The 25,458-nt window shown below is 36.0% G+C and overlaps 1 protein-coding gene across 2 annotated transcripts in view; it reads left to right on the top strand.

The window, feature by feature from the left end:
* The window catches only part of RELN (reelin), a 558,072-nt gene that overhangs the window by 167,459 nt on the left and 365,155 nt on the right, over positions 1-25,458 (top strand). Inside the window, exon 1 of one of the 2 annotated variants that reach the window (XM_070787715.1) lies at positions 18,260-18,378. The exons of the other annotated variant lie outside the window; for it this stretch is intronic. Coding sequence (XP_070643816.1) covers positions 18,368-18,378 — 11 coding nt within the window. The 5' untranslated portion in view covers positions 18,260-18,367. Of the gene's footprint in view, positions 1-18,259; positions 18,379-25,458 lie in introns of those variants that run through there. 2 annotated transcript variants of the gene reach the window in all.

Here is a 25,458-nt window from a genome sequence, read left to right as displayed (position 1 = left end):
TCTGCAACCTCATATTAGTATTGCTGGTGTATGGTCCAAACTCTGTGGTTTTAAAACCCAATTATCTATTTGAATCCTTTTTCAAAGAATCTCATAGTAAGAACTATGGACTATTTGAACTGAAATACCAAACCATTATATAACATGCTGTGAGTGCCATTACCAGAAAAGAGTAAGTGGCACTCTGTCTGAATAAACCATGTTTTATTGATAAACCACTTAGCAACATAATCATTTATACTGTTTTTTTACTGCCTTTCTCATTAAAAATAATCAAGTGAGAGACAGAGAGAAGAGAATGGCCTGAGGATAAAGTTGCTAGCTGTACTGGTACAAATATATCAAAGGGATCAGTAACTAAAATTATTCTGTCCTTAGTTTTATGACACCAGTTAATAACATTTACATCTTAAATGATAATTTTATCCAGAGATCTGCTTAGTGTGTAGATCTTACAATAATACAGTTTGTCTTCACTTTTGTATTTGATTAATCTTTAGTGACTAGTAAGTTCAAACTTATCCAAAGTTTTTAGATGTAAGTTTAAAATTTTTTTCCAAGGGTGAGGAGGTGGTATAGAAAGAGGGAGGAGGAGAAGGAAGAAGGAGGTTAAGGCGGGGAAGGTGGAGGTGAAAAGGTAGAAAAAAGGACAAGGGAAGGAGGAAAGAAAGGATGAAAGGAAAGAAAGAAATCTCCAGGGCATGCAACTCTTAACAGTTAGAAACTAACAAGGAAATAGAGTTGTAAAATAACAACTGCAAAATTAACTAATATTTTTGAAAATTTACAACATACCAGTCACTATTCTAAGTAGTTTATGTCCTTTAATCCATTATATCCTCACAGTAATTCTGTAAAGTAGATGCTATTATTATCTCAGTTTACAGATGAGTAGATTGAAGTGCAGGCCTTTCCTGGTGGCTCAGTGGTAAAGAATCCGCCTGTAATGTAGGAGATGCAGGCAACGTTGGTTGGATCCCTGAGTTGGGAAGATCCCCTAGAGGAAAACATGGCAACCAACTCCAGTATTCTTGCCTGGAGAATCCCATGGATAGAGAAACCTGACAGGCTAGAGAAAATAGAGTCGCACAGAGTTGGACATGACTGAAGTGACTTAGCATGCACGCAGATTGAAGTACAGAGATGTTAGATAACTTACATAACATAACTCAGTGACTGACACAACCTGGATTCAGAAGACAATCCAGTTTCAAGCAAGTGATTTTTGCCACTTTACTACATTTTCCTCTAAAATCATCACTTAACCTGTTTTATATGATAAAATGCCTATGGTATTGATATGATGAAAACTAGAGTTTTTAATGAAATATTAGACAAGCACTGATTTAAACTTCTGAAATGTGGCTGATTAATATGTCAAACATGGGCCTGATCTTGATATGCACGTTATAGGTTCATTCATTGGATGCTGATTATATCCCATCCATTGTCACAAGGGGAATCACATATAGGGAGAGAATGTGTGAATTAAAGGCAAAATTGAACATCATTAGATTTAACTGCTTGGACAGATGCTAGCATAATATTAGAATAAAAATGGAACATAAAAGAAGATCAGATTTGTGTCTAAATTAATGCTGATTTAACCTTAAATGAACTCGCTGCAAACAGCAAACTTTATACTGAGAACAGTATAAAGCAAGCAGTGTTCTATTTAAGATACTGAAGCAACAACAAAGAATTGAACTCAAGGGCCCAAAGAAGTACAGAGGTGGACCATATTTGAGCATTTGATATTTTAAAGGAAGATTCTCCTAGAGGGACCTTAAAAGTACACTAAACAAGAAGACAAAAAAATAATTTAAAAAAATTGAAGACATTAGAACTTTTTGAACACTGAACATACTCAAAGTGATACAGATGCAGAGATTTGAAATTCTGCCTAGAGTATATCTCTGGTGCCTTTATGAGAGCTGTTCTAGTCTGTCTGGAGGATACCTCATGAAAGATAGTATGGTTGCCCATTTATTTCCATTGATCAGAAGAAAACATTGGAGATGTTTGCCTTGTTACTTAAATGTTTGAAATAAGATCAGGAACTCCCCCACAGGTACATTTATGGGGAGTGCATTCATACCTCATGCGAAGAGTTGACTCATTGCCAAGACTCTGATGCTGGGAGGGATTGGGGGCAGGAGGAAAAGGGGACGACAGAGGGTGAGATGGCTGGATGGCATCACTGACTCGATGGACGTGAGTTTGAGTGAACTCCGGGAGATAGTGGTGGACAGGGAGGCCTTGGAGTGCTGTGATTCATGGGGTCGCAAAGAGTCGGACATGACGGAGTGACTGAACTGACTGACTGATTGATCCATATCTATAGATAAGGACAGTAACAGTTGATATATACAGATTTTATTTTACTTTGTATTAAAAATTTTTTTAAACTGGAAGATAATTGCTTTACAAAGTTGCATTGGTTTCTGCTGACAACAGCACACATCAGCCATAAGTGTGTGTGTGTATGTGTGTATCTCCCTTTCCTCAGGAGCCTCCCTCCCACCCCCACATACCACCCCTCTAGATCCTCCCTCTCACTCCCCAAATCCACCCCTCTAGGTCATCACAGAGCACCAGGCTGGGCTCCCTGGGTCATATAGCAGCTTCCCACTATCTATCTAACTTGCACACTATAGTGTATATATGTCAATGCTACTCCCTCAATTCATCCCACACTCTCTTTCCCCTGCTGTGTCAACAAGTCCATCCCCTACATCTGTGTGTCTATTCCTGCCATGCACATAGGTTCACCAGTATCATTTTTCTAGATTCTATATATATGTGTTAATATATAATATTTGTTTTTCTCTCTCTGAATTACTTCACTTGGTTCTAGGTTCTAGGTTCATCTACCTCAGTTTGACTGACTCACATTCATTCCTTTGTATGGATGAGTAATATTCCATTGTATATATGTATCACAGCTTTTTTATCCATTCATCTATTGATGGACATCTAAGTTGCTTCCATGTCCTGGCTGTTGTAAATAGTACTGCAGTAAACGATAGGGGACGTGTATCTTTTTGAATTATGGTTTTCTCACGGTTTATGGCCAGTAGTGAGATTGCTGGGTCACATGGTAGTTTTATTCCTAGTTTGTTTAAGAAATCTGCATGCTGTTGTCCAATGTGGCTGTATCAATTTACATTCCCACCAGTAGTGCAAGAGGGTTCCCTTTTTTCCACATCCTCTCCAGAATTTGTTGTTTGCAGATTTTTGGTGATGGCCATTCTAACAAGTGTGAAGTGATATCTCATAGTTTTGATTTGCATTTCTCTAATAATGAGCAATGTTGAGCATCTTTTCATGTGTTTGTTGGCTGTCTATATGTCTTCTTTGGAGAAATGTTTGTTTAGGTCTTGGTTATACATAGCTTGGGCTTCCCAGGTGGCTCAGTGGGTGAAGAATCTGCCTGCAGTGCAGAAGATGCAGGAGACGTGGGTTAGATCACTGGTTCAGGAAGATCCACTGGAGAAGGATATGGCAACCCACTCAAGTATTCTTGCCTGGAGAATCCCATGGATGGAGGAGTCTGGTGGGCTCCAGTCCATAGAGTTGCAAAGAGTCAGACACGACTGAGCATGCACACACGCATGCATACATAGCTTACTGCAAAAATAAATTACTTCTAATGTAAGGCCAAAATGATTGTATCCACACTGTTTGATAAAACCAGATATGCTATTTTACTAGGGAGGAATTTCATCTGTTTCCTAAGTTACAAGTCTGTTAGTTTTTTTCCTGTTGATCTAGTTTTCTTTTTTTTTAAAACAGACATTCCCCAACTTGAGACAGTTATTTCAAAAACATACCTTTGAATGATAGCATTGAAAAAAAAAAAATCTGCACTTAAAAGTAAGTGGGCTAGAAGCCTAACTGATACTTCTCATTTCCTCACAGGCCTGTTTTTCATCAAAGTTAAATAGCCAATTAGCCTTGGACAAGGAGATAGTCAAAGTACAGGGACTAATGTGTGTTCTTATTTATCAACATTTTGTCAAATGAGGTCAAGATGCTTCCTGGGGATTTAATCCTTAGTTTTAAGGAGTATGGTAAAATCTTGAGATAAAATATTTTCATTAATCACCAGGAAGGTGTAAGAAATTATTTTTATTACAGTAATTACACAGAATTTTTTTTAAATACAGATATTCAAAAGGCAAAACTATTCGCTTTAATTTTTCCTGTCTCCTTTATCCCTTCCTGTGTCTCCTTCTTGTAAAAAGCCACCGTGTAAATGGCACTGGTTATATTAGGCAAAGCTACCGGAATCTTAGTGTGACACTTTTCTTTTCATCAGAACCTTAAGAGAAGTAGAACTGCTTTATAGTGAGAAAAATTGTCTACTTCAGAAATGAAGTATTTTTAACTCAGGTCCAAAGATGGACCTGCATCTATGAAATTCTATCCCACAGTAAATAGTTGTTGGTGATTTTTTTCTTTTTTTTCTTTTTTTGTAGAAATATTAGTTTTTTCCTAATGTTAAGTCTTAAAACTCTATAGCAAACCCATCCTTTTCTTCTTCCTTTCCATTCCTGTAATGTAATTGTAACTTGTGGAGGGCACTTAAGTAAATGGACTAAGGTTTGGAATCCTTGAAAGTGAAAGAGATAGTCGCTCAGTCATGTCCGACTCTTTGTGGACCTCATGGACTATACAGTCCATGGAATTCTCTAGGCCAGAATACTGGAGTGGGTAGCCTTTCCCTTCTCCAGGGGATCTTCCCCACCAAGGGATCAAACTGAAATGCTCCTTATTACAAGGCCTTGTGGTTTAGATGGGATTACTACTCTACTTTGTGCTTCTTACTTGAAAACACACGTAACTCTTGTGAAAACAGAAGGACCCAAATCAGTAAATCTAAAAAGCTTTACATATTACAGTTATCAGCAGTCCTCCATATCTGATAGAAATTTTCTAATGAGATGTGGGCAGAGATTTGAGTTATTTCTCTGTTAGTAGAATTCAGTGGAACCAGTTTTAGAAGCCAAAAATGTGAAATTAACTTCTTTTTCTTTAAACTCACTACACAGTCAATAATAGTGATGACAAAAATGTCTGGGAAACAGGTAAATAAGCTTTTCTCATGGCGGCAGCAACTCCACAGTTTGCCAACATAATCACTGAATTAATATATACTAGCAAGAGGATTTTGCTTAATTCTGCTTTAAGATCTTTAAATATTAAGACATTATTATAAATATGAAATAAAATTTTGATTTCTTCTTCCAGATAAAAATTTTTTTGAAGAACTTGTCCTCTCTGACTTATTTGGACATACTGTGTGTGTATATTTATATACAGATATCTGTATTGTGTATATGTGTGTGTGTATATATATGCACACATGGGTATAGCATATATACATATATACACATATGCATATATACACACACATATTCAAAAATTTGTTTCGTACTTTCTAACATGGTAGCTATATGTGATTATTTAAATTTAAATGATTAAAGTCAAATAAAACTAATCAGTTCTTCATTTGCACTAGCCACATTTCAAGTTCTCATTAGCCATAAATGTCTAGCGACTATTGGACAGAACACCTAGCATATTTACATTATTATAGAAAGTCCTGTGTGCAGTACTGATTTAGAGGATTGAATGAATTATTTTTTCCTCTAATGTTACCTTAACATTTACAGAATGTAAATAACCATATACTTCAAAGGACATTGATTTTGGAGTTGTTTTGTGAACTTGAATTATCAGAACTGCTAACCTGGACAAGTAGGGAAGTTCTATGTAAAAAACTGATTACCAAACTCTTCATTTTAATTTTGTTTGTCAGTGTACCAATTACTATGGGCCTTAACTTTATGGGCAGTGGTAGGCCAAGTGTGACAGGTGAGGATTCCCTCTGGCTCCCTTCCCACACAGTGCGCAGGACTCAGAGCTGCTCTTTGGCTACCCTGGGCTCCCCCTGTCCCCACTTCTGAGCCTCAGCCCCTGCTTTGACCCTGCCAATCCCTCATTTCCTCCCCCATCCCCTGCCACATGTTTCAAGTTCTGGGTCTTTTCAAGTACACCCTTGTGCCATGAAAATTTACTACCATGTGCCTAATATTTAAAGTTAACTGGTATGAAAGGCTAATCATCATTAATAGGAAAGTGAGTGATAATGAAATTTGGAATACCATGTGATGATGATGGTGATAATGATAAAGAAAGAAAGAAAGAAAGTGAAGTCACTCAGTCATGTCTGACTCTGTGACTCCATGGACTATAACTTACCAGCTTCTCTGTCCATGGGATTTTCCAGGCAAGAGTACTGGAGTGGGTTGCCATTTCCTTTTCCAGGTGATAATGATAGTAGTAGTCAAAATAGCAACTTCCATTTGTTGAGCACCTGTGTACCAGGCAAAATACTAAATTCCTCTCTTCGAACCACCTACTGAAGGAAGAGCTCAAGGAGCTCAGAGACAGGTTGGTTTTGATCTAAAACATGTCTTTTTAACTACCGTCCTGTATACCACTCTATATCACTTTTAAAATATTAATAGTAATTATGAAAGACAGTATAATAACTTGGAAGATGCCTAGAATATTAAGTGACAAAAGCATAAAAAATTATTTCAAACACATTAAAATTGTGTTTTCTGAGGACTTCTGGCATCATGGAAGCCTGAGTTGGCATAGTAAAAACTTCTTCCACTAAAATCGCATAGAAACTTTGACTAAAATGATTAAAATATATAAAAAACTTGTTTGAAAGAGAAAAAAACCGACCACATAGTTCAGGGGAAAATGGGAGCTATCAAAACTGGATCAGAAAGTAGGAACTGACATTTTGGTAGCCTATGGGTATTTTAAATCTGGGTTTAGGTCCTAGGCCTAGAATTCTGAGTGGCACCTGTAGGAACAGCCATGATATAGGGGAGGACAGAGATCAGGACCTGGGCTTGCTGCATGAAGCTTAGATCTTCAAAGTATTATTCAGCCCTGCCTAGGAAGACAGCAAAGAAGCTTGTTATTTGACTGAAGCCTTTGGTAAAAATAAGTCACTTATGAGAAACAAAAACTCTCAGCATGTGAGAAGTCTAGTTTTACATTATTCTCTTGGTATGGAACACCGAGTTAAGAAATTGACATCTTGTAGAAGCTTTAGAAGGGAAAATAGAAAAAAATGAAAACAGGCATATTTCAAGAGATCATGGAGTAGAATTTTCTGGAATTAAGGAAGACAGGAGTCTTTTTTATTTAATCAAAATAAGTAAAATAAATTAGCACTGATGTAGATCATAGTGAACCTTCAGAAGGTCAAAGACATAGAAAATCTCAAAGACAACCAAAAAGAAAAGGCAGATAACCTGTAATTTAGTCTAGCAGTGCTTTTCTCATAAACAACAATAGATGACAATGAAACAGCATCTTCAAAGTGGGGAAGGAAAAAAACAATAGTCTTCCCAGAATTCTATACCTTGATGAAGTATCAGTCATTGTGAAAACAAAGACATCTAAAAAAAAAATACAAGTTTTAATTGTTTTTCCCACACAGAGATAATTTTAAAGCAAGTTTTTAAGGAATGTACTTTAGAAAAAAAGAAAACAAACTCAGAAAATGTAGGGTGCATGAAATTATGGTATAATGCAATAATTATTAGTAAGAATGTTAGAAATTCTAAATTAATGTTGAGGATACAAGTAAATGTATATGTATGCTATAAACCAATAATTATTTTAGGATAGAATTTAAAGACAAAGAATAGCCAAAATACTAAGCAACATCAATGTATAAGAAAAATCAGTATTAAAATTTTCTAAGGTCCTCCAGTTGTTCTGGAAGAAGATTATAGGCTTAGTTAAGAATGATTTTTGAAAACATAAATGTATAGATCAGAAATAAGTGCATAACTTCCAAAATGATGGGATGAGGAAAGAATGAAATAAAATTTGATCCACCAAGGCTAGTGGAGGTGATGGAATTCCAGTTGAACTATTTCAAATCCTAAAAGATGATGCTGTTAAAGTGCTACACTCAATATGCCAGAAAATTTGGAATACTCAGCAATGGCCACAAGACTGGAAAAGGTCAGTTTTAATTCCAATCCCAAAGACAGGCAATGCCAAAGAATGTTCAAACTATTGCACAATTGCACTCATCTCACATGCTAGCAAAGTAATGCTCAAAATTTTCCAAGTGAAACTTCAGTGATATAAGAACTGAAAACCGCCAGATGTTTGAGGCTAGATTTAGAAAAGGGACAGGAACCAGAGATCAAATTGCCAAGAATCCAGTGGATCTTAGAAAAATCAAGAGAGTTCCAGAAAAACATCTGCTTTATTGACTACACTAAAGCCTTTGACTGTGTGGATCATAACAAACTGTGGAAAATTCATGAAGAGATGGAAATATCAGACCACCTTACCTGCCACCTGAGAAACCTGTATACAGATCAAGAAACACGTTAGAACCAGACATGGAACAATGGACTGATTCCAAATTGGGAAAGGAGTACATCAAGGCTGTATATTGTCACTCTGCTTATTTAACTTACCTGCAGAGTACATCATGCAAAATGCCAGGCTGGATGAAGCTCAGGCTGGAATCAAGATTTCTTGGAGGAATATCAATAACATCATATATGCAGATGACACCAACCTATGGCAGAAAGCGAAGGACCAAAGAGCCTCTTGATGAAAGTGAAACAGAAGAGTGAAAAAAGTTGGCTTAAAACTCAGCCTTCAAAAAACTTAGATCATGGCATCCAGTCCCATCACTTCATGGCAGATAGATGGGGAAACAATGGAAACAGTGACAGATTTTATTTTGGGGGACTCCAGAATCACTGCAGATGGTGACTGCAGCCATCAAATTATAAGATGCTTGCTCCTTGGAAGAAAAACCATGACCAACCTAGACAGCATATTAAAAAGCAGAGACATTGCTTTGCTGACAAAGGTCCATCTAGTCAAAGCTATGGTTTTTCTAGTAGTCATATATGGATGTGAGAGTTGGACCATAAAGAAAGCTGAGCATCAAATAATTGATTCTTTTGAACTGTGGTGTTGGAGAAGACTCTTAAAAGTCCCTTGGACAGCAGATCCAACCAGTCAGTCCTAAATCAGTCCTGAACATTCTTTGGAAAGACTGATGCTGAAACCGAAGCTCCAATACTTTGGCCACCTGATGCAAAGAGCTGACTCATTGGGAAAGACCCTGATGCTGGGAAAGATTGAAGGTGGGAGGAGAAGGGAACAACACAGGATGAGATGGTTGGATGGCATCACTGAGTCGATGGACATGAGTTTGACAGCTCTGGGAGTTGGTAATGGACAGGGAAGCTGGGCATGCTGCAGGGGTTGCAAAGAGTCATACACAACTGAGTGACTGAACTGTACTGACCAAAAGAAAGGGGGAAGGCAAGTATAAAAAGCATAGGAATATAAAACGTGATATACTATAAATATGCAAGTATATGTGTGTGTGTGTGTATACAGAAACACATACACATATATTCACAATAAATGTAAACATTAAATTCACCAATTAAGACGCTGTAACTTTCAGAATGCAATTTCAAAAATCCAGCAATATACTGCTTCCAAGAGAGAAACCTAAACATAATGGCACAGACACATTAAAAGCAAATAGTGGGAAAAATGACATACCAGGAAATTTTTAAAAATATTTTTATTTATTTATTCATTTGGTTTTGCTGGGTCTTAGTTGTGGCATGTGGAATCTTTGATCTTCATTGTAGCAATTGGAATCTTTAAGGCAGCTTTTGAGATCTTTTAGTTACAGCGTGCAAACTCTTGTTTGCAACATGTGGACTCTAATTCCCTGACCAGGGATTGAACCCAAACCTCCTGCATTGGGAGCATGAAGTAGCTACTGGACCACCAGGGAAGTCCCCAGGAAAATGTTAGCCAAAAGAGAGTTGGTATCACTATATTTTTTGAAGTATAGTTAATTTACCGGTGTCACTATGTTAATATCAGACCAAACAATAAAATTAATAATACTACGGATAAAAGAGGAGACTGAAAAATCTAGCTTGAAACGCAACATTCAAAAAACTTAGATCATGGCATCCGGTCCCTTCACTTCATGGCAAATAGATGGGAAAAAGTGGAAACGGTAGCAGATTTTATTTTCTTGGGCTTTAGAATCACTGCAGATGGTGACTGCAGCCAGGAAATTAAAAGACACTTGCTCCTTGATAGAAAAGCTATGACAAATCTAGACAGTGTAATAAAAAAGCAGACATCACTTTGCTGACAAAAGTCTATCTAGTCAAAACTATGGTTTTTCCAGTAGTTGTGTATGAATGTGAGAGTTGGATCATAAAGAAGGCTGAGTGCCAAAGAACTGATGCTTTCAAATTGTAGTGTTGGAGAGAAGACTCTTGAGAGTCCCTTGGACTGCAAGGAGATCAAACCAGTCAATCCTAAAGGAAATCAACCCTAAATATTCATTGGAAGGACTGATGCTGAAACTGAAGTTCCAGTACTTTGGCTACCTAATGGAAAGAGCCAACTCATTGGAAAAGATGCTCATGCTGGGAAAGATTGAAGGCAGAAGGAAAAGAGGGTGACAGGATGAGATGGTTGAATGGTATCACTGACTTAAAGGACATGAGTTTGAGCAAACTCCAGGAGATAGTGAAGGACAGGGAAGCCTGGTGTGCTAGTATGGGGTTGCAAACAGTTGGACACAACTTAGTGACTGAACAACAACAGCAGGGATAAAATAATTACTTAAAAACAAAATAACATGCATAAACACAGAGTGAAAGAAATATGCAAAATTGAAAATTGCCTTTGAGCTGGCAAATACTGATAACATATTTTCTAATATTAATGTTTGAATTGAAGTACTATTATAAAATTATTTGAACAAAAATTTCTCTAAAAAATATTTGTTGGATGGATGAGCAAATGCATGAATATACGAATGAAAAACATACCTTAATGCATAAAGGTACCAGAAGACTGTGTTAGAAAATTAAGAGTTTCTTCTATGTTATTTAAACTTCCATGCATGCACTCGTGACATCTGGGTTTATGTTGCAACATTTTAAATTTAAAGTCACAAGTCTACATAAAACTTTGCTGTTAAATTAAAAAAAAATAGTTTGAGGAAATAAAAATATTTAAACCACATATTTTCTGGAATTCGTAGATCATCTTTTAAAAATTGAAGCAGTTCATTTTGAGAAATTGTCATATTTACCACTGAGAAATATTGAACAAAATTATTTCCATCTCCATTTAGCACCTCACAATACTGAGATCAGGTTTTGTTTATCCACATTGGCAAGTCCTAAGCTGGAAACAAAAATGTGTTAGTCAAATCTCTTCCATTTGTCTCCACTACTGGTATTTATAGAAGGGATTATGAATAATATGAACATACCAGTTATCTGGGCTGACATATATTTCAAAGAGCAATGCCCTAAAATATTGTGCGAAAGATAAACAGTAGAAATGCTTCTAATTAAAAATGTACACTGTAGTTGCAAGGAGTTGGTCCCTTAATCAACCCCTGGTTTTAACGTAAGCAAATATATTGAAAATATGGCTGTAAAGCTAAGCTACATAAGCCTTTCTTCTAAATCTGCCTGCAGGCATTAATGCTCAGATTTGAGATGGCATCCTTATTTGCTAAGTGCAAAGATGGTTACAAAAGAGCTTTTCTCACTTTGAGGATAAAAGCTAAAGTATTCTTTAATTTTGGTTACTGCCTGGCTCCTCTCAGCACCATAATAGTTATTTGGCTCAAAACCAAAAAGTAGCAATGCAGTGCTTACATGTCTATGGATCAAAATTAGATGAAAAATTGCTGTTTCTCATCTCCAAAGCTATTTGCTGCACATTTTATAACCCTCAAGATGCCTTTTGTAATATATGATAACAGAGCCAACTGCAGCATCTGCCTGGAAAGAGATTACTTTAATTATGGACTCAATGTCCTATTTTCTGCAAGTGATCCCCAGAGACAGGCTTCCTGCCGGAGGAGAGGTGCAAGGATGCACATTAAAGCTTACATGTCAACCATGAAGAGGTGGATAAAGTGAGACAAGGACACCCATAAACTGCCTTCATTTTCCTAGTCTGTAATGTGATGGAAGAGTCTATAGTGATAGGTTTTTAATTATTCCAGCATCTGTTCTTATGGACTTCTGATGGTAAGGGCAAGACAAGCTTATAAAAGAGCAAAACCTTTGACAACTCTGTACAGGAAACACTATATTTAAAAGGTTAGATAAAACATCATCTTCTTTAAACTTTCTTCTTCCAGATTGAAAAATATATAGGTGCTTTATTAGTAACATGTTATAATATTATTAGAAAGTGAAGCTGAGTGGTTTTCTTGTCAATCTCATTCTTGATAACACATCAAGTGCCTCATTATTAAGAATTCTTTGCCATTAAGTATAGTAGAACTGCTAATAATGAATTTCATTTAGGATCAATGCATATATCTTGTGTATTTCTATGGAAGTTCTTTATAATTTAACACTGATTTAACATTATGAATGGACACTTAAAGCAAATTGTTACCTTGTTTGTATTAATATTAATTACATAGACTCCTTGATGTTTAGCTTTTCAGAGAATGAGTGTGTGTTTTTTCTTTTTAAAAGCATAGCACACACTCAATAGGATATTTGGGATTTCATCTGATTTCTCAAAAACTATAAGCATATTTTGAATTTTCTTAAAGATGAGGGATTATGGAAGAGTAACCGTGGGAATTAATTTTAAACTTCAAAAGGAATTTAAGGGATTTGGCATGGAATAATTTTGTGTAGGAGAGGAAAAATGGAACAGAAAAATGTACCTACAGTCACATTAGGGGAACACATCAAGTCTTTTAATACTACACCAACCATGACATTCATTATTTTTTGGTGTTAAAGTTAAATGCTATTAATATTTTATACTTTGATAAAGAAATCTAAGTAAGTTTATCTTAGGGCATTTTAAATGGCAACATTTAACTTAAAAAAATTAAAATAAAATATTTGATATTTTCAGACTTTCTAGTTGCTAATAAATGCCACAGTGGATAAATTTTTTTTAATATGTTGAAATGGATAATTTTACAAGTTTTTTTATATTATATATCTTGTAAATGAACAATTAAATATATATTATCTATATATCATCAGATTAAATAGGATAGATTTAGTGTCCATTTCTGTTTAAAGATCTTGGATATAAGGAATTAAAGTAATATGTATGGATTTATTGGAAAATAGAAACCTATTAGAAGAAACTGAGAGTATAAATAACTGTACTAAATCATCAATGCAAAGAAAATAATTCCTGATAATAAAATTTTATATTTTACCATTGAAATATAGGTTTTTAAAATTTTATACAGTGGTTCTAGGTGTGTTGTACAATCAGATACCCCATACAAATAAATAGCAAGGGGAGATTTCTAAACGGCTCACTTGGAGCATGAGATGACCTCTTCTAAGATCAAAGGGAATCAGAATTTTCTCTTGCGGAGTATTTATTTTGTAATTTCAGTGCCATATTTCACTTTGGTGACTGCAAATAGGACTTAGAATAATAGATTTATCATTTAATCCAAGTGTTATATTTGGAATATATGTTTTTTTCCCTGCCAATTATTTTCAGACATTGCTCTTTGTAAAAATGTCATGTTAATTGGTTTTTTTGTGTGTGTGTGTTTTGCTTTTTTTTTTTTAATTTTATTTTATTTTTAAACTTTACAATATTGTATTAGTTTTGCCAAATATTGAAATGAATCCGCCACAGGTATACCCGCGTTCCCCATCCTGAACCCTCCTCCCTCCTCCCTCCCCTACCCTCCCTCTGGGTCGTCCCAGTGCACCAGCCCCAAGCATCCAGTACCGGTGCATTGAACCTGGACTGGCGACTCGTTTCATACATGATATTATACAGGTTTCAATGCACAATGTTAATTGTTTTTGGCTTTCAGTATTTTATGTTTGAGTCAGAATGTAAATTCCTTAATTTTGACTTATAATTTAAAAGAATGATGGTAAAGAAATACATGCTACAGACAGGCTTTGTTTTTCACATTTAAACTTGACAGTAAAAACTACCTCTTTTTAAATGTTTTAAGATAATTTTATTTTATGACTGTGAAAGCAATATTTATGTAGTGAAGAAAACATTTAAAACTACAGCTAGGTGAATACCTATGCATGTACACACATTTACATGCCCCTTGGCACTTGTTCCCCTGTGTACGTGTGCATGCGTGTACACACACACAGACACACACACACACACACACATGTGTGCGTGTGTGCATATTCCCGTTACCTCATGAATAAGAATATTAGGTATCTTAAGCCTTATTTTTCTAGGTATATATATGTGTTCGGTTTTATTTATTTATTTTTCAATAAAACTGGGTTTCTACCATACATTCTGTTTTCTAATCTAGCTTTATTTTAAACCTAATGTAACATTATAAATGTTTTCCTAATAAACCCCCATCTACAACATCATCAGCATTATATGGCTGTGCTATATTTAATTAATCCCTTATTTATGGACATTTTGCATGTTTCCAATGTTTACTGTTGTAACAGCTTTATGATGAACAATCTTATAGCTAATGCTCTTTGCACACTCCTAATTATGAAAGCATGTTATTTTCATGTTGAATTATCAAGTCAACCTGATTAAAATGAAAAGCTAAGCTATGAAGTCAACCAACCCAGTTAAAATAAAATCATATTATGATCTTTGTACAAAGACCAGCATCACAAGGACAGTAGTTAAATTTTCATTTTTTAACAGTAATAGTTCTATTTGATAGGTACTGATAGATTAAGGTGTCAGTTTCCTTATCATTGTTCTAACTACCTAGTCATCACTTTAATTAAGAAAACATTGTTTTTCACCTTGCAGTATTTTCTGTTCCACTGTTAAGATTCAATAAATGCCTTTTAAACATCTGTTTTATAAGGCAAACTAATTCAGTCGAAAAACAACATATTCTGTCCCTTTTCTAAAGCTCACTGGAATGCATAGCCTTGCAACTAACTTATCACTAGTAAGTGAGCCTCTTAGTCTAATGCTTATATATTTTTAAATATCTTTGTTATTTTAGCTGTATAATTTTGTGTGTGTGAGGAAAACATAAGGAATGTAGATTTTATTAGTAAATGAGAGTGGCTTTATTATATAAATATTCACCTACTAAATTCTTAATTAATGTTTATAGGCCTATAGTAGAACCTTTAAAATCATCACGAGTGATGACACAAACATCTTTGTATTTCTTAATGCTACTTTTTGTAGCATTGTGATTGTCCTTTCTTCCATATTCTAATTAGTCTTTACTGGGAAACTACATTCTTAAAATAAATATCTTTGAGCTTTTCCCAAAGGAAGTCCTAATGACTGATTCTTAGACATCATGGTTTATTGTACAAATATGATTAATATTGACCATTTTAACTATGTAGAAGAATCTATAAAATAATGTCTTTTTCATCTTGGTAATGCCTTTTCCACCCTTATTTCTGCCATTTCTATATCAAAAACAAGGAATCACATCAATAGAAAGAGCCTGGCCACATATTTAGTACCATGGCCTGAAGCTTTGGATATCTGTCTGCCCATGGTCTCAATGCACTGATGTATAACTCATCTAGAAGTGAGAGTTCACAGTGAAATATTCAAGTTTATGTGTACGCTAGATTCTTCCAGGAAATGAAATGCTGACTTCATGTGTATAAATTGTAGAATGATAACTGTAAACATGAGTAAGCAGAAGAGCGACGAAATTGGTATCGATATGTAGACAAATGACGATCTGTAAGAGGAAATAAAATTTCAATTGTTCTTACAAAATTAGGATCTATGAGTTATCAGTTTTATACCAAGAGGTAGACCATGGAAGCAATTGTGGACTCAGTCTCCCAACTGGCTGTATGGCTTCCATGACCCTCCAAATTCTGGGAAGCCTCTTAAGGGGCAGTGCAAAGAGAAGAATCACAGATAGCAGTTGCTGGAAGAGTGGTTACATGTCAGATAAAATTGTATTTTTATGGGGTCTAAATTATATCAGTTCTGATGGAAAGGCCTTGGAAAGTGTGTTTGTGTTTCCAGAAAAAGAAGTCTCTGGGAAACTACTATAAGTCAACTTTTTTATGAGGTAATTTTCTATATCTGATCTTTTTGTATTTATGCAAAATGAAAGATGGTTTAAATTTTGTTTTTTTTTTTTTAACATAATGACACCTGTCTTGAGAGCTATAGCCTCCTTTGCTAATTCTACACTGAGAAAATAAAGGTAAAATTCTAGAGCACACTGAAGAATCTTTTTTCATAGTTCCCTAAAATAGTTCATTAAGTGTTTTTAATGAAAGATTTTGTCAGAGGATTTAAATATCAAATGCTTTTGAAATACATTTTTGTTGTTTCAGATCCATTTGCCCAAAACTTTTCAGTACGCCAGTGTTGGGAATGAGCATGGCCTTATAATAATTAGTATCTAAAATATTTTGCTGTTTTCTCATGGAAGTTTTCAAAATAATGTACTTCAGTGTGCCAGTTTTTAAGTCTTTGAGTTTAAAATGTTAACTTACAGAGTGACTACTAAAGCTGTTATTATTGTGGCATTTTTGTTGCACCTCTGCCAGTTCATAAGAATGACTTCCCAGCACCAGTAGTGCTAATCCACCAGTGAAAGTTTTGTTTTTAAGTATGAAATTGTCACAATATCCAATAACAGTAGTTGACCAAGAAGTATGAATTTCGGGAAAATTAAATGGTTAAATTAATGAAATTGTAGTAAATATAGTAATGATACTCACTTCTGTTCAGTTGCTCAGTCGTGTCTGACTCTTTGCAATGCCATGGATTGCAGCAAGCCAGGCTTCCCAACTCCTGGAGCTTTCTCAGACTCATGTCATTGAGTTGGTGATGTCATCCAACCATCTCATCCTCTGTCATCCCCTTCTCTTCCCTTCAATCTTTCCCAGCATCAGGGTCTTTTTCAGTGAGTCAGTTCTTTGCATCAGGTGGCCAAAGTGTTGGAACTTCAGCTTCAACATCAGTCCTTCCAATGAATATTCAAGACTGATATCCTTTAGGATTGACTGGTTTGATCTCTTTGCAGTCCAAGGGACTCTCTAGAGTCTTCTCCAGCACCACAGTTCAAAAGCATCAATTCTTCAGAGCTCAGGTTTCTTTATGGTCCAACTCTCACATCCATACATGACTACTGGAAAAACCATAGCTTTGACTAGACTGGCCTTTGTTGGCAAAGTATTGTCTCTATTTTTTAATATGCTGTCTAGGTTGATCATAGCTTTCTTCCAAGGAGCAAGCGTCTTTTAATTCCATGGCTGCAGTCACCATCTGCAGTGATTTTGGAGCCCAAGGAAATAAAGTCTGTCACTATTTCCATTGTTTCCCCATCTATTTGCCATGAAGTGATGGGACCAGATGCCATGATCTTCATTTTCTGAATGTTGAGTTTTAAGCCAGTTTTTTCTTTCATAGATATTTACTTTTCGCTTGCTTCATCAAGTTAAATTCATGACTTGGCTTTAAATCTGAGTAAAACTGCATTTTAAAGACATCCACCCAGTTGCCTGTCTTAGTAACTTAAAAAACATATGCAAAGATTTATCTGGTTTTACTCTGAAAAGAGTAAAATTTTATATGTCATCATGAAGTGTGTAAAACTTTGCAATGTCAGACATTAACCAAAATATGATTTTATGGCTGAGAGTTGAATTTTTTGAGTATTTGAACATGGAAAAAATGGATTTCATAGCAAAATCAACTCAGAAATAGCTATATAATAGTATTTGTCTGCATTACTGCAAATTCAGTTACTTCCATGAACAAATCTTTTCAGTATATAAAGTTGCTTGAGTCACAGTTGGGCAACTAACAGGTGACAATGAAAAATCATACAGCAAAGATTCCAACATACGTTTGTATTATCTCAAAGATTGATTATGTTTCTTTCTGCACTTTCCTCCATCTCTAATTGCCTTTGCGACTGGCCATTCCTCTGGATAACTAAAGATATATAAGTTAACTTGGATAATGCTATCTTTTTAGAAACATTGCCAAGAAGGTGTATTATTGATAAGAAGAGAGTTTTCTTAGCATGGAAAAACTTTAAGTTCTAAAAGTAGCTAGAACAAACTAAACTCTTATTTTAAAGGTAAGGAAACTGAGGCCCAGGGAGGTTGATTCAACATCACAAAGCTGGATGATGACATAGTAGAACCCAAGGCTTCTGTTTCCTTCCTTCATCATACTGTGCCGATCCTTCTGGGTCCTCTGGGCCCTCAGAGGGCACTGCAGGCATACTCTACCCTTCTGCTCGCCATCTTTCTTTTAGTTATTAATGCAGCAAAGGTAGGGAGAAACATTACGCCTAAACCCAGTACTGATCCCTAACTGCTGATGAAAATGGGAACAGTTTATTTAGATTTATTAATCTATTAGACTGTGACTTTATATTCTAGATTTTCTGAGACAGGCTTGATTTCAGGTAACTATTATTTCTAACAAGATTATTTGTTTAATATATAGCACTAACTCATATATATATATATATAATTATGAGTTTCCTATATAAACTCATAAAAATATAGGATTTAATCTTCATTTGTTAACAGTCCATCAGAACAAACTTCCAAATTAGGGAAAAAAATCTTTTGTCAGATTATCCATCCTTATTTTTATTTAAGAACATATGATTCCCTAGGTATCTCTCTGTGTGCCATCTACTACGGTAGGTTCTTTGCCTCATTCTTAATTAATTTCATAGCACTTTTATGAAATAAGCTGTATTATTATCCCTATTTTACAGATGAGGAATTAGAGGCTTGGGGTACTTAATAGCATTCTCATTACACAGCTAGTTTATATAGCTAGTAAGAGGCAGGATTGCAACTCAGGTTTAGCCGGGGCTAATATGAGCCCTTAATTGATGCTTTTCCAATGACTACACAAAGTTGATTGTTACTATATGTAAATGTAGAACAAGTGAGCAAGAAAAGAAGAAAAAGGCTTACTATAAAATATAGTATGGAGTCTACTTATATGGTAATGGTTAATAAATTGATTAAGAAGTATTGAGTGTTTAGGAAAACCACTATTTGGAGAAAAGGGAGAAAAGAAAATTTTAAATAAAAGAAAAAGACATGGTCTTCTGATTCGTTGAAGGAGTCAAAACTGGCATGTTATAATAGAAAAATACAGGAAAAAAGATGAGAAAAATACAGGGAAAGGAGATCTTCAAGTCTTCCTTCTTTCCTTAGAGACCTTCTTACTGATATATTAATTGTATTCCATGTGTAAGATTTTATTACTATGCTCATGGCATCACCTTCAGTTTTCTGAACTCATATGGAGATTTTACTTACGTGGAAAATCCAATTTTCCAACCATATTTAAATAATGAAGCATTTTGTGTACATGTATATGCATACATGCATGTGTCCTAAGTTGCTTCAGTCGTGTCTGACCCTGTGTGACCCTCTGGACTGTAGCTTGCCAGGCTCCTCTGTCCATGGGATTCTTTAGGCAAGAATACTGAAGTGGGTTTCTATGCCCTCCTCCAGGGGATTTTCCAAGCCCAGGGATCAAACCTGTGTCTCTTGCTTTCCTGCATTGACAGGTGGGTTCTTTACCACTAGCGCCACCTGGGAAGCACATACAAGTATGGCTTTTAAAAATACTATGTATCCCTGCTTTAAAAAAGTAAAGACAATCAGATTGACATGTTAAGTTCTCATGTCATTGACTTCTTTGCCTCAGTTTCCTTATCTGGAGACAAAGTTACTTCTATTTAGCATTTTCCTAATTCATTTAGGGAAAATCATGAAGAATTGCTTCAGTATATGCCTCCTTGATACTCCTAGGTGTCAGTAATCATAAAGACATAAAGCATTGTCTGTTGGCTATTATCTTTTCTCAGTTAAACATGCAGTTTTACTTCAAATTGACAAGGATGTGGATGTTATCACATAACAATAAACAGAACAACTGGTCAGAGAATCGTAGAGGATAATTAGCCACGTGTATAGCAAGAGAACAGGTTTCCAGTGACCTTCCAGGGGGACTAATGTCACATCTATATTAACATCCTCATTATTGACCTGAAAAAAGAGAAAACAGCAAGTTAATTAAATTCTTAGATGATGCTAAATGATGAAGTGCTTGTTACTAAATACCAGTGAGAAGAAAAAATTCAAAACGTCCCTAGAGAATGTTAGAAGATAGTCTGGAAATAAGAGCGATAAAATTGAACGTTAAAAATGCAAGCAGATGTATCTATAGAGGAAGTCATTTTAAACACTAACATTAGATAAGTTTGAATTAGAATGCAGTGATGATAAAAGAAGCCTTAAGTGATGTTAAACTGAACATTAGACATAAGCTTGAAATGTAATATAGTTAAAATGCTACTATATCTAGGACCCTTGTATTCAAATACTATATAATAGCATCAGATTAACACTCTTTGCTGATGAGACCTCATTTAGAGTTCCTTGATTACAGATTACAAAGCAGTAAGAAAAGGGAAAGATTAGTCTGTATTATATGTATGCACATATACTACAGCCCAGGAAAATCCAGTGCTAGCCAGCTACAAAATGAAAAAAAAAAAAAAAGACTTCTTTTCCTTCAAAATACATCCCTTACCTGTCTGAAATAGTGCATGAGATTTTCATCTTTAAGATCCACCACTTTTGGTTAGGTTGCTGTTCCAACTGTTCCCATTAAATTGTATACTAGTTGCCTGGGAAGAATAAATCTGGAAATGAATTTGTTTGAAACATTCTTTAGCAACCAAGTCGCAGGGGCAGGAGTCTGAGTAGAGGAGGCAGGACAGACAAATGTGTGGCACTGGGGAATCTGTACAAAGGTTGGAAGGGCTAGGTGGGGCCAGATGGTGTCCCCTTGGGCAGCTAGAGGACTTGTTCTGAGGACCTGGGGAGAGAGAGCAGCTGAGGGCGAGGGTTCCTCATGAGGTGGAAACTGGTGGGGGGTGAAGAGGTTAGTGAAACTCACTTGAACTCAGTGTTTTCTGATGCACCTAAGAAGGCAAAATGGCTAATTTTTATCTATTTTCTACTGGTCCTGTAGAGGCAACAAGGCAAACCATTTGAATAACTAGCCTCATTGTCACCAGCTTATTCCTCACAGAAATGCTGTTAGCTCATTCAAGCGCTTTATGGCAGAATCATTCACTGGATAGACTCATAATTTGGGGCACTAAAAAAAGTTCTATTGGATTTTAATACGTGAAATGTGTTTCCCTCTGATGAAAGAAGTTTTAGGGTTGATTTTTTTTTTTAATTGTGTTATGTCTGCCAAGGGAAATTCACAATGAATTAATTCTGCTCAATGAATTTTTGCTCTTATAAAAAATTGTTTTAATACCAAACATTGCCTGTTCCAAATATTGTACCAGAGGCATTTATTTACAACCTGCTACATATGTAGTTTGAGCTTCTTAGCATAACTTACAGTGAATTAATGACTTGTTATTTACTGCTCAGGCACTCTTTGGGAGTGATTTATAGGGCTGTGCTGTGCACTGGCGGTTACTTTTCAGTGTCTGTGCTGGCTGTCTCATCAATATCATTAAATGAATTCACAGTGACACAGCTCTGCTACTGTAGTTTTTGATATGAGGGATAACTGAACATAAATCAGGACTTATGTTTAATTCATAAGATGTACCAATCTCTCATGTAGGCGTGAGTTAGGTTAGAGGATGTCACAGATGTATTTCACAGTACCTCTTGTGATTAAACCCAAGCTTTTCTGTATGGCTGTATGCACCAGGTAAAAATAATAGGTTGCTATACACTATGCCATTTTTCAGGTAAATGCAATTTATTTTTATTTAGGTATGATTGGTTTCTATTGTTGTCCCACCAGTGGGATATATTTTTGAAAGTAATACTGAGAGAGCTATAATGAAAGAACAGTTACTTCAAGTTTGTAATTCTTATATATTATTTAAGTAGTTCAATATCAATTAATAACTACTATTTATTTTTTAATCTTATGTTGCAAAATGTTTTTAAAAAATAGAATAAGTGAACATTCATGCCGTGTCAAAATATTTTTTATTTTAAGCCTTAAGATTTCTTTTCAGTAATAACTTTTAAAATAACTATGAGAAAATAAGCCTTTAGTCTAATAAGCTATTAGTCTAGCCCAAGAAAAGGAAAATACCACATGTTAATATGCTGTAAGGAAAGTCAGTCCCCTTCTTGTTTGAAAGAAAACAACTATACAGAATATAGAAGTCCAGATATGTCAGTTTCCTAAAAAGAAAAAAAAAGTGACAAAAATGAACTCTCCTAGTGTCAGGAGAATTTTCCTGGCATTGTTGTTATCCTTGCTGCAGTGCTTGATATTTATTCTTTGAACCAAACACTCTGAATGCACTGTAATCCATGCAGAAGACATGATTTTTTTTCTCCTGGAGAGAAGGGTAATCTGACTCCAGCCGTGCTGCTACCAGGGTGCTGGGGTAATGGTGAGATTGCCAGGCTGTCGAGCCTCGTCACTGGCCCGCTGTGGAGCCCTGTGATCAGCTCTGCAGACTGTCACAAAGAAAGAATGTGATATGTTCCTGCCAAAGAAAATAATTCCAACATATGCAAGAAACTGACACAAATGTCTTCTCCTCCTTCCTCTGGTTACAGTTGATTAGACCTAGCTTGAGGTCGTGATGATTTTAAGACCTACTTATTTGGGCCTTGCTCTGAAAAGAAGATGGATGAGCTATTGCTTTCAAGGCCCAACTGACAAAAGGATGAGAGGAAATGACATTACTTAGTAGTGTAATAAGTAATTGATTTCATAATGCTTAGGGCAAAGGGCAGAGTAAATGCACACAGGAGAGCAGAGGGGGCCCAGGGCATGTCAGCAGAGGGCAAAGAAAGCAACACTGGAGAACTGAGGAATAGGTGTTTTGGAGGGGAAAATTACTAAAATTACTAAAGAAAAGGAATTGGTAACAGCAAGATAATCAAAGTAGTTCCTTCTGGTATGAACTGTGAGATAAAGAATTTATTTAAAAAGTAGTATATTTCTATAAACAGTATCAATCAGAAAATATATGATTCCTGGAATTCTATCATTTAAGAGTAGGTTCTACTACTCATAAGAGAAAATCTGACTTGTAGTGGCTTTAAAAAATGCAAGTAGGACATATATTAAGTTAACCTCAAGAATGCATTCCAATATACATTAGGTGCGAATATTATTTGATTCTGCTTTTACAAGATGGACTTCCCAGGTGGCATAAGTGATAAAGAACCAGTCTGCCAGTGCAGAAGATGTAGACAGTGTGGGTTTGATCCTTGGGTTGGGAAGATTCCCCTGGAGAAGGGCATGGCAACCCACTCCAGTATTCTTGCCTGGAGAATCCCATGAACAGAGGAGCCTGGCAGGCTACAGTCCACAGGGTCGCACAGAGTCGGACATGACTGAAGCAAATTAGCACATACAAGGTACCTAGAATAGTCAAATTCATAGAGTCAGAAAGTGCATTGGTAGATGTCAGGAGCCAGGGGTGGGGGTAGTGGGGTGGGGGGCATAGTTTAATGGGGATAGAGTTTCAGTTTAGGAAGGTGAAAGATTTGGGAGCTGGATAATGGTGAGAGTTACACAACAGTATGAATGTGCTTAGTGCCACTGACCGGTATAGTTAAATACGGTTAAAATAGTCTGTTTTATATTATGTGACTTTTACCTCAATAGAAAAAATGTTAAAGAAAATATGAATCGGGTTTTGCTTACCGATGAAGGCATTCATGTCACATATTCTACTGTGTGTCTGTGCATGTGCACGTGTGTGCATGTTTCTGCTGTCCATGGTGACAACAGGGATCGTTTTTTAGCTGATTCTTTCAGAATTTTCTTCTATATCTCTACATAACATGCTTATTTTGCCAGTGCTTCATTTTCCAGTTTTAGGTATTATCTCTTGATTTTTTGCAATGGGAGTCTGGATGTTATTTTGTGATTTTGGTTGGATCAATATAAATAGTCTATAATATTGATTATGTAAATACCATTCAGAACTGTCATATACTGCACTGTAATTTCCTTCCCTGCTCAAGTTTATTTCCCCAGAATTAATAATTTCCTTGTTTTTTATTTGCTTTCTTTTCTAAGTATTTCTATCTCCGCTAGTTCTCTCAACACATTTGAACCTATTAGGTTTTCCATCCACTTAAACTTCCCAAGACTCTTTCCTGTAGCCTCCTGCTGCTGCTGCTGCTAAGTTGCTTCAGTCGTGTCCGACTCTGTGCGACCCCATAGACGGCAGCCCACCAGGCTCCCCTGTCCCTGGGGTAGCCTGTTCTAATCTGCACTGGCCACTCTCTGGGAGGGCTGCACAGCCGGTACCCTGGGATCTCCTCATTATCTCTCTCACTTTGCTTCTCTAGTTTTCTTTATTTTACTATTCCTCTTTCATGATATATTCCCTGCAGCCTCTTAAACTTCTGTCATTGTTATTGATTTGTTATTTGAAAGATAGCATCCTCCAGTAAATTCTTGAGTAGGAAAAAGGGTTTTGAGACTTTGTAGGTTTGAGAATGTCTTAATTCTACTTCTTGATTGATAGGTTGATTGTGTATAGAATTCTCCAATGAAAATGTTTCCCTCAGGATTGGAAGAGGATTTTCAGTACCTTCTAGCCCTGAGTATAGCTTGAGAAGACCAAGGCCATTCTGATTCTTCATCCGTTCTAAGAAAAGTTTTGTTCTTTACAAAGTTATATTACTTGTAGAATTTGTGGAATTTCATGATGCTGTAGACTATTATGGCTTTGTTTTTATTCATTCTGCTAGAACCTCAGTGGGCTCTTCCATATGCAAATGCTTGCTCTTCAGGACTAGGAAATTCTATTGAATTATGTTACTGAGAATCTGTCCTATTCCTATCCCCATTTTCTCTACTCTGTTTCTGGTATGCCTCTATCATGACGTTTGACATTTTGTACAATCCTCTCGTTTTCTTTACTTTTTGCTTTTCTTTCTACCTAGTTGTCTTTTTGCTCTACCTTCTGAGTGACTATGCCAACGCCTTTGACTGTGTGGATCACAATCAACAATGGAAAATTCTGAAAGAAATGGGAATACCAGACCAGCTGACCTGCCTTTTGAGAAGCCTATATGCAGGTCAGGAAGCAACAGTTAGAACTGGACATGGAACAACAGACTGATTCCAAATAGGAAAAGGAGTACGTCAAGGCTGTATATTGTCACCCTGCTTATTTAGCTTATATTCAGAGTACATCATGAGAGATGCTGGATTCCAGCACAAGCTGGAATCAAGATTGCCGGGAGAAATATCAATAACCTCAGATATGCAGATGACACCACCCTTATGGCAGAAAGTGAAGAGGAACTCAAAAGCCTCTTGATGAACGTGAAAGAGGAGAGTGAAAAAGTTGGC

The sequence above is a fragment of the Bos indicus genome, chromosome 4, assembly GCF_029378745.1.
Source record: "Bos indicus isolate NIAB-ARS_2022 breed Sahiwal x Tharparkar chromosome 4, NIAB-ARS_B.indTharparkar_mat_pri_1.0, whole genome shotgun sequence".
NCBI lineage: Eukaryota > Metazoa > Chordata > Mammalia > Artiodactyla > Bovidae > Bos > Bos indicus.
The sequence above is the reverse complement of the archived record's forward strand: the minus strand, read 5'-3'. Positions and strand labels throughout refer to the sequence as shown.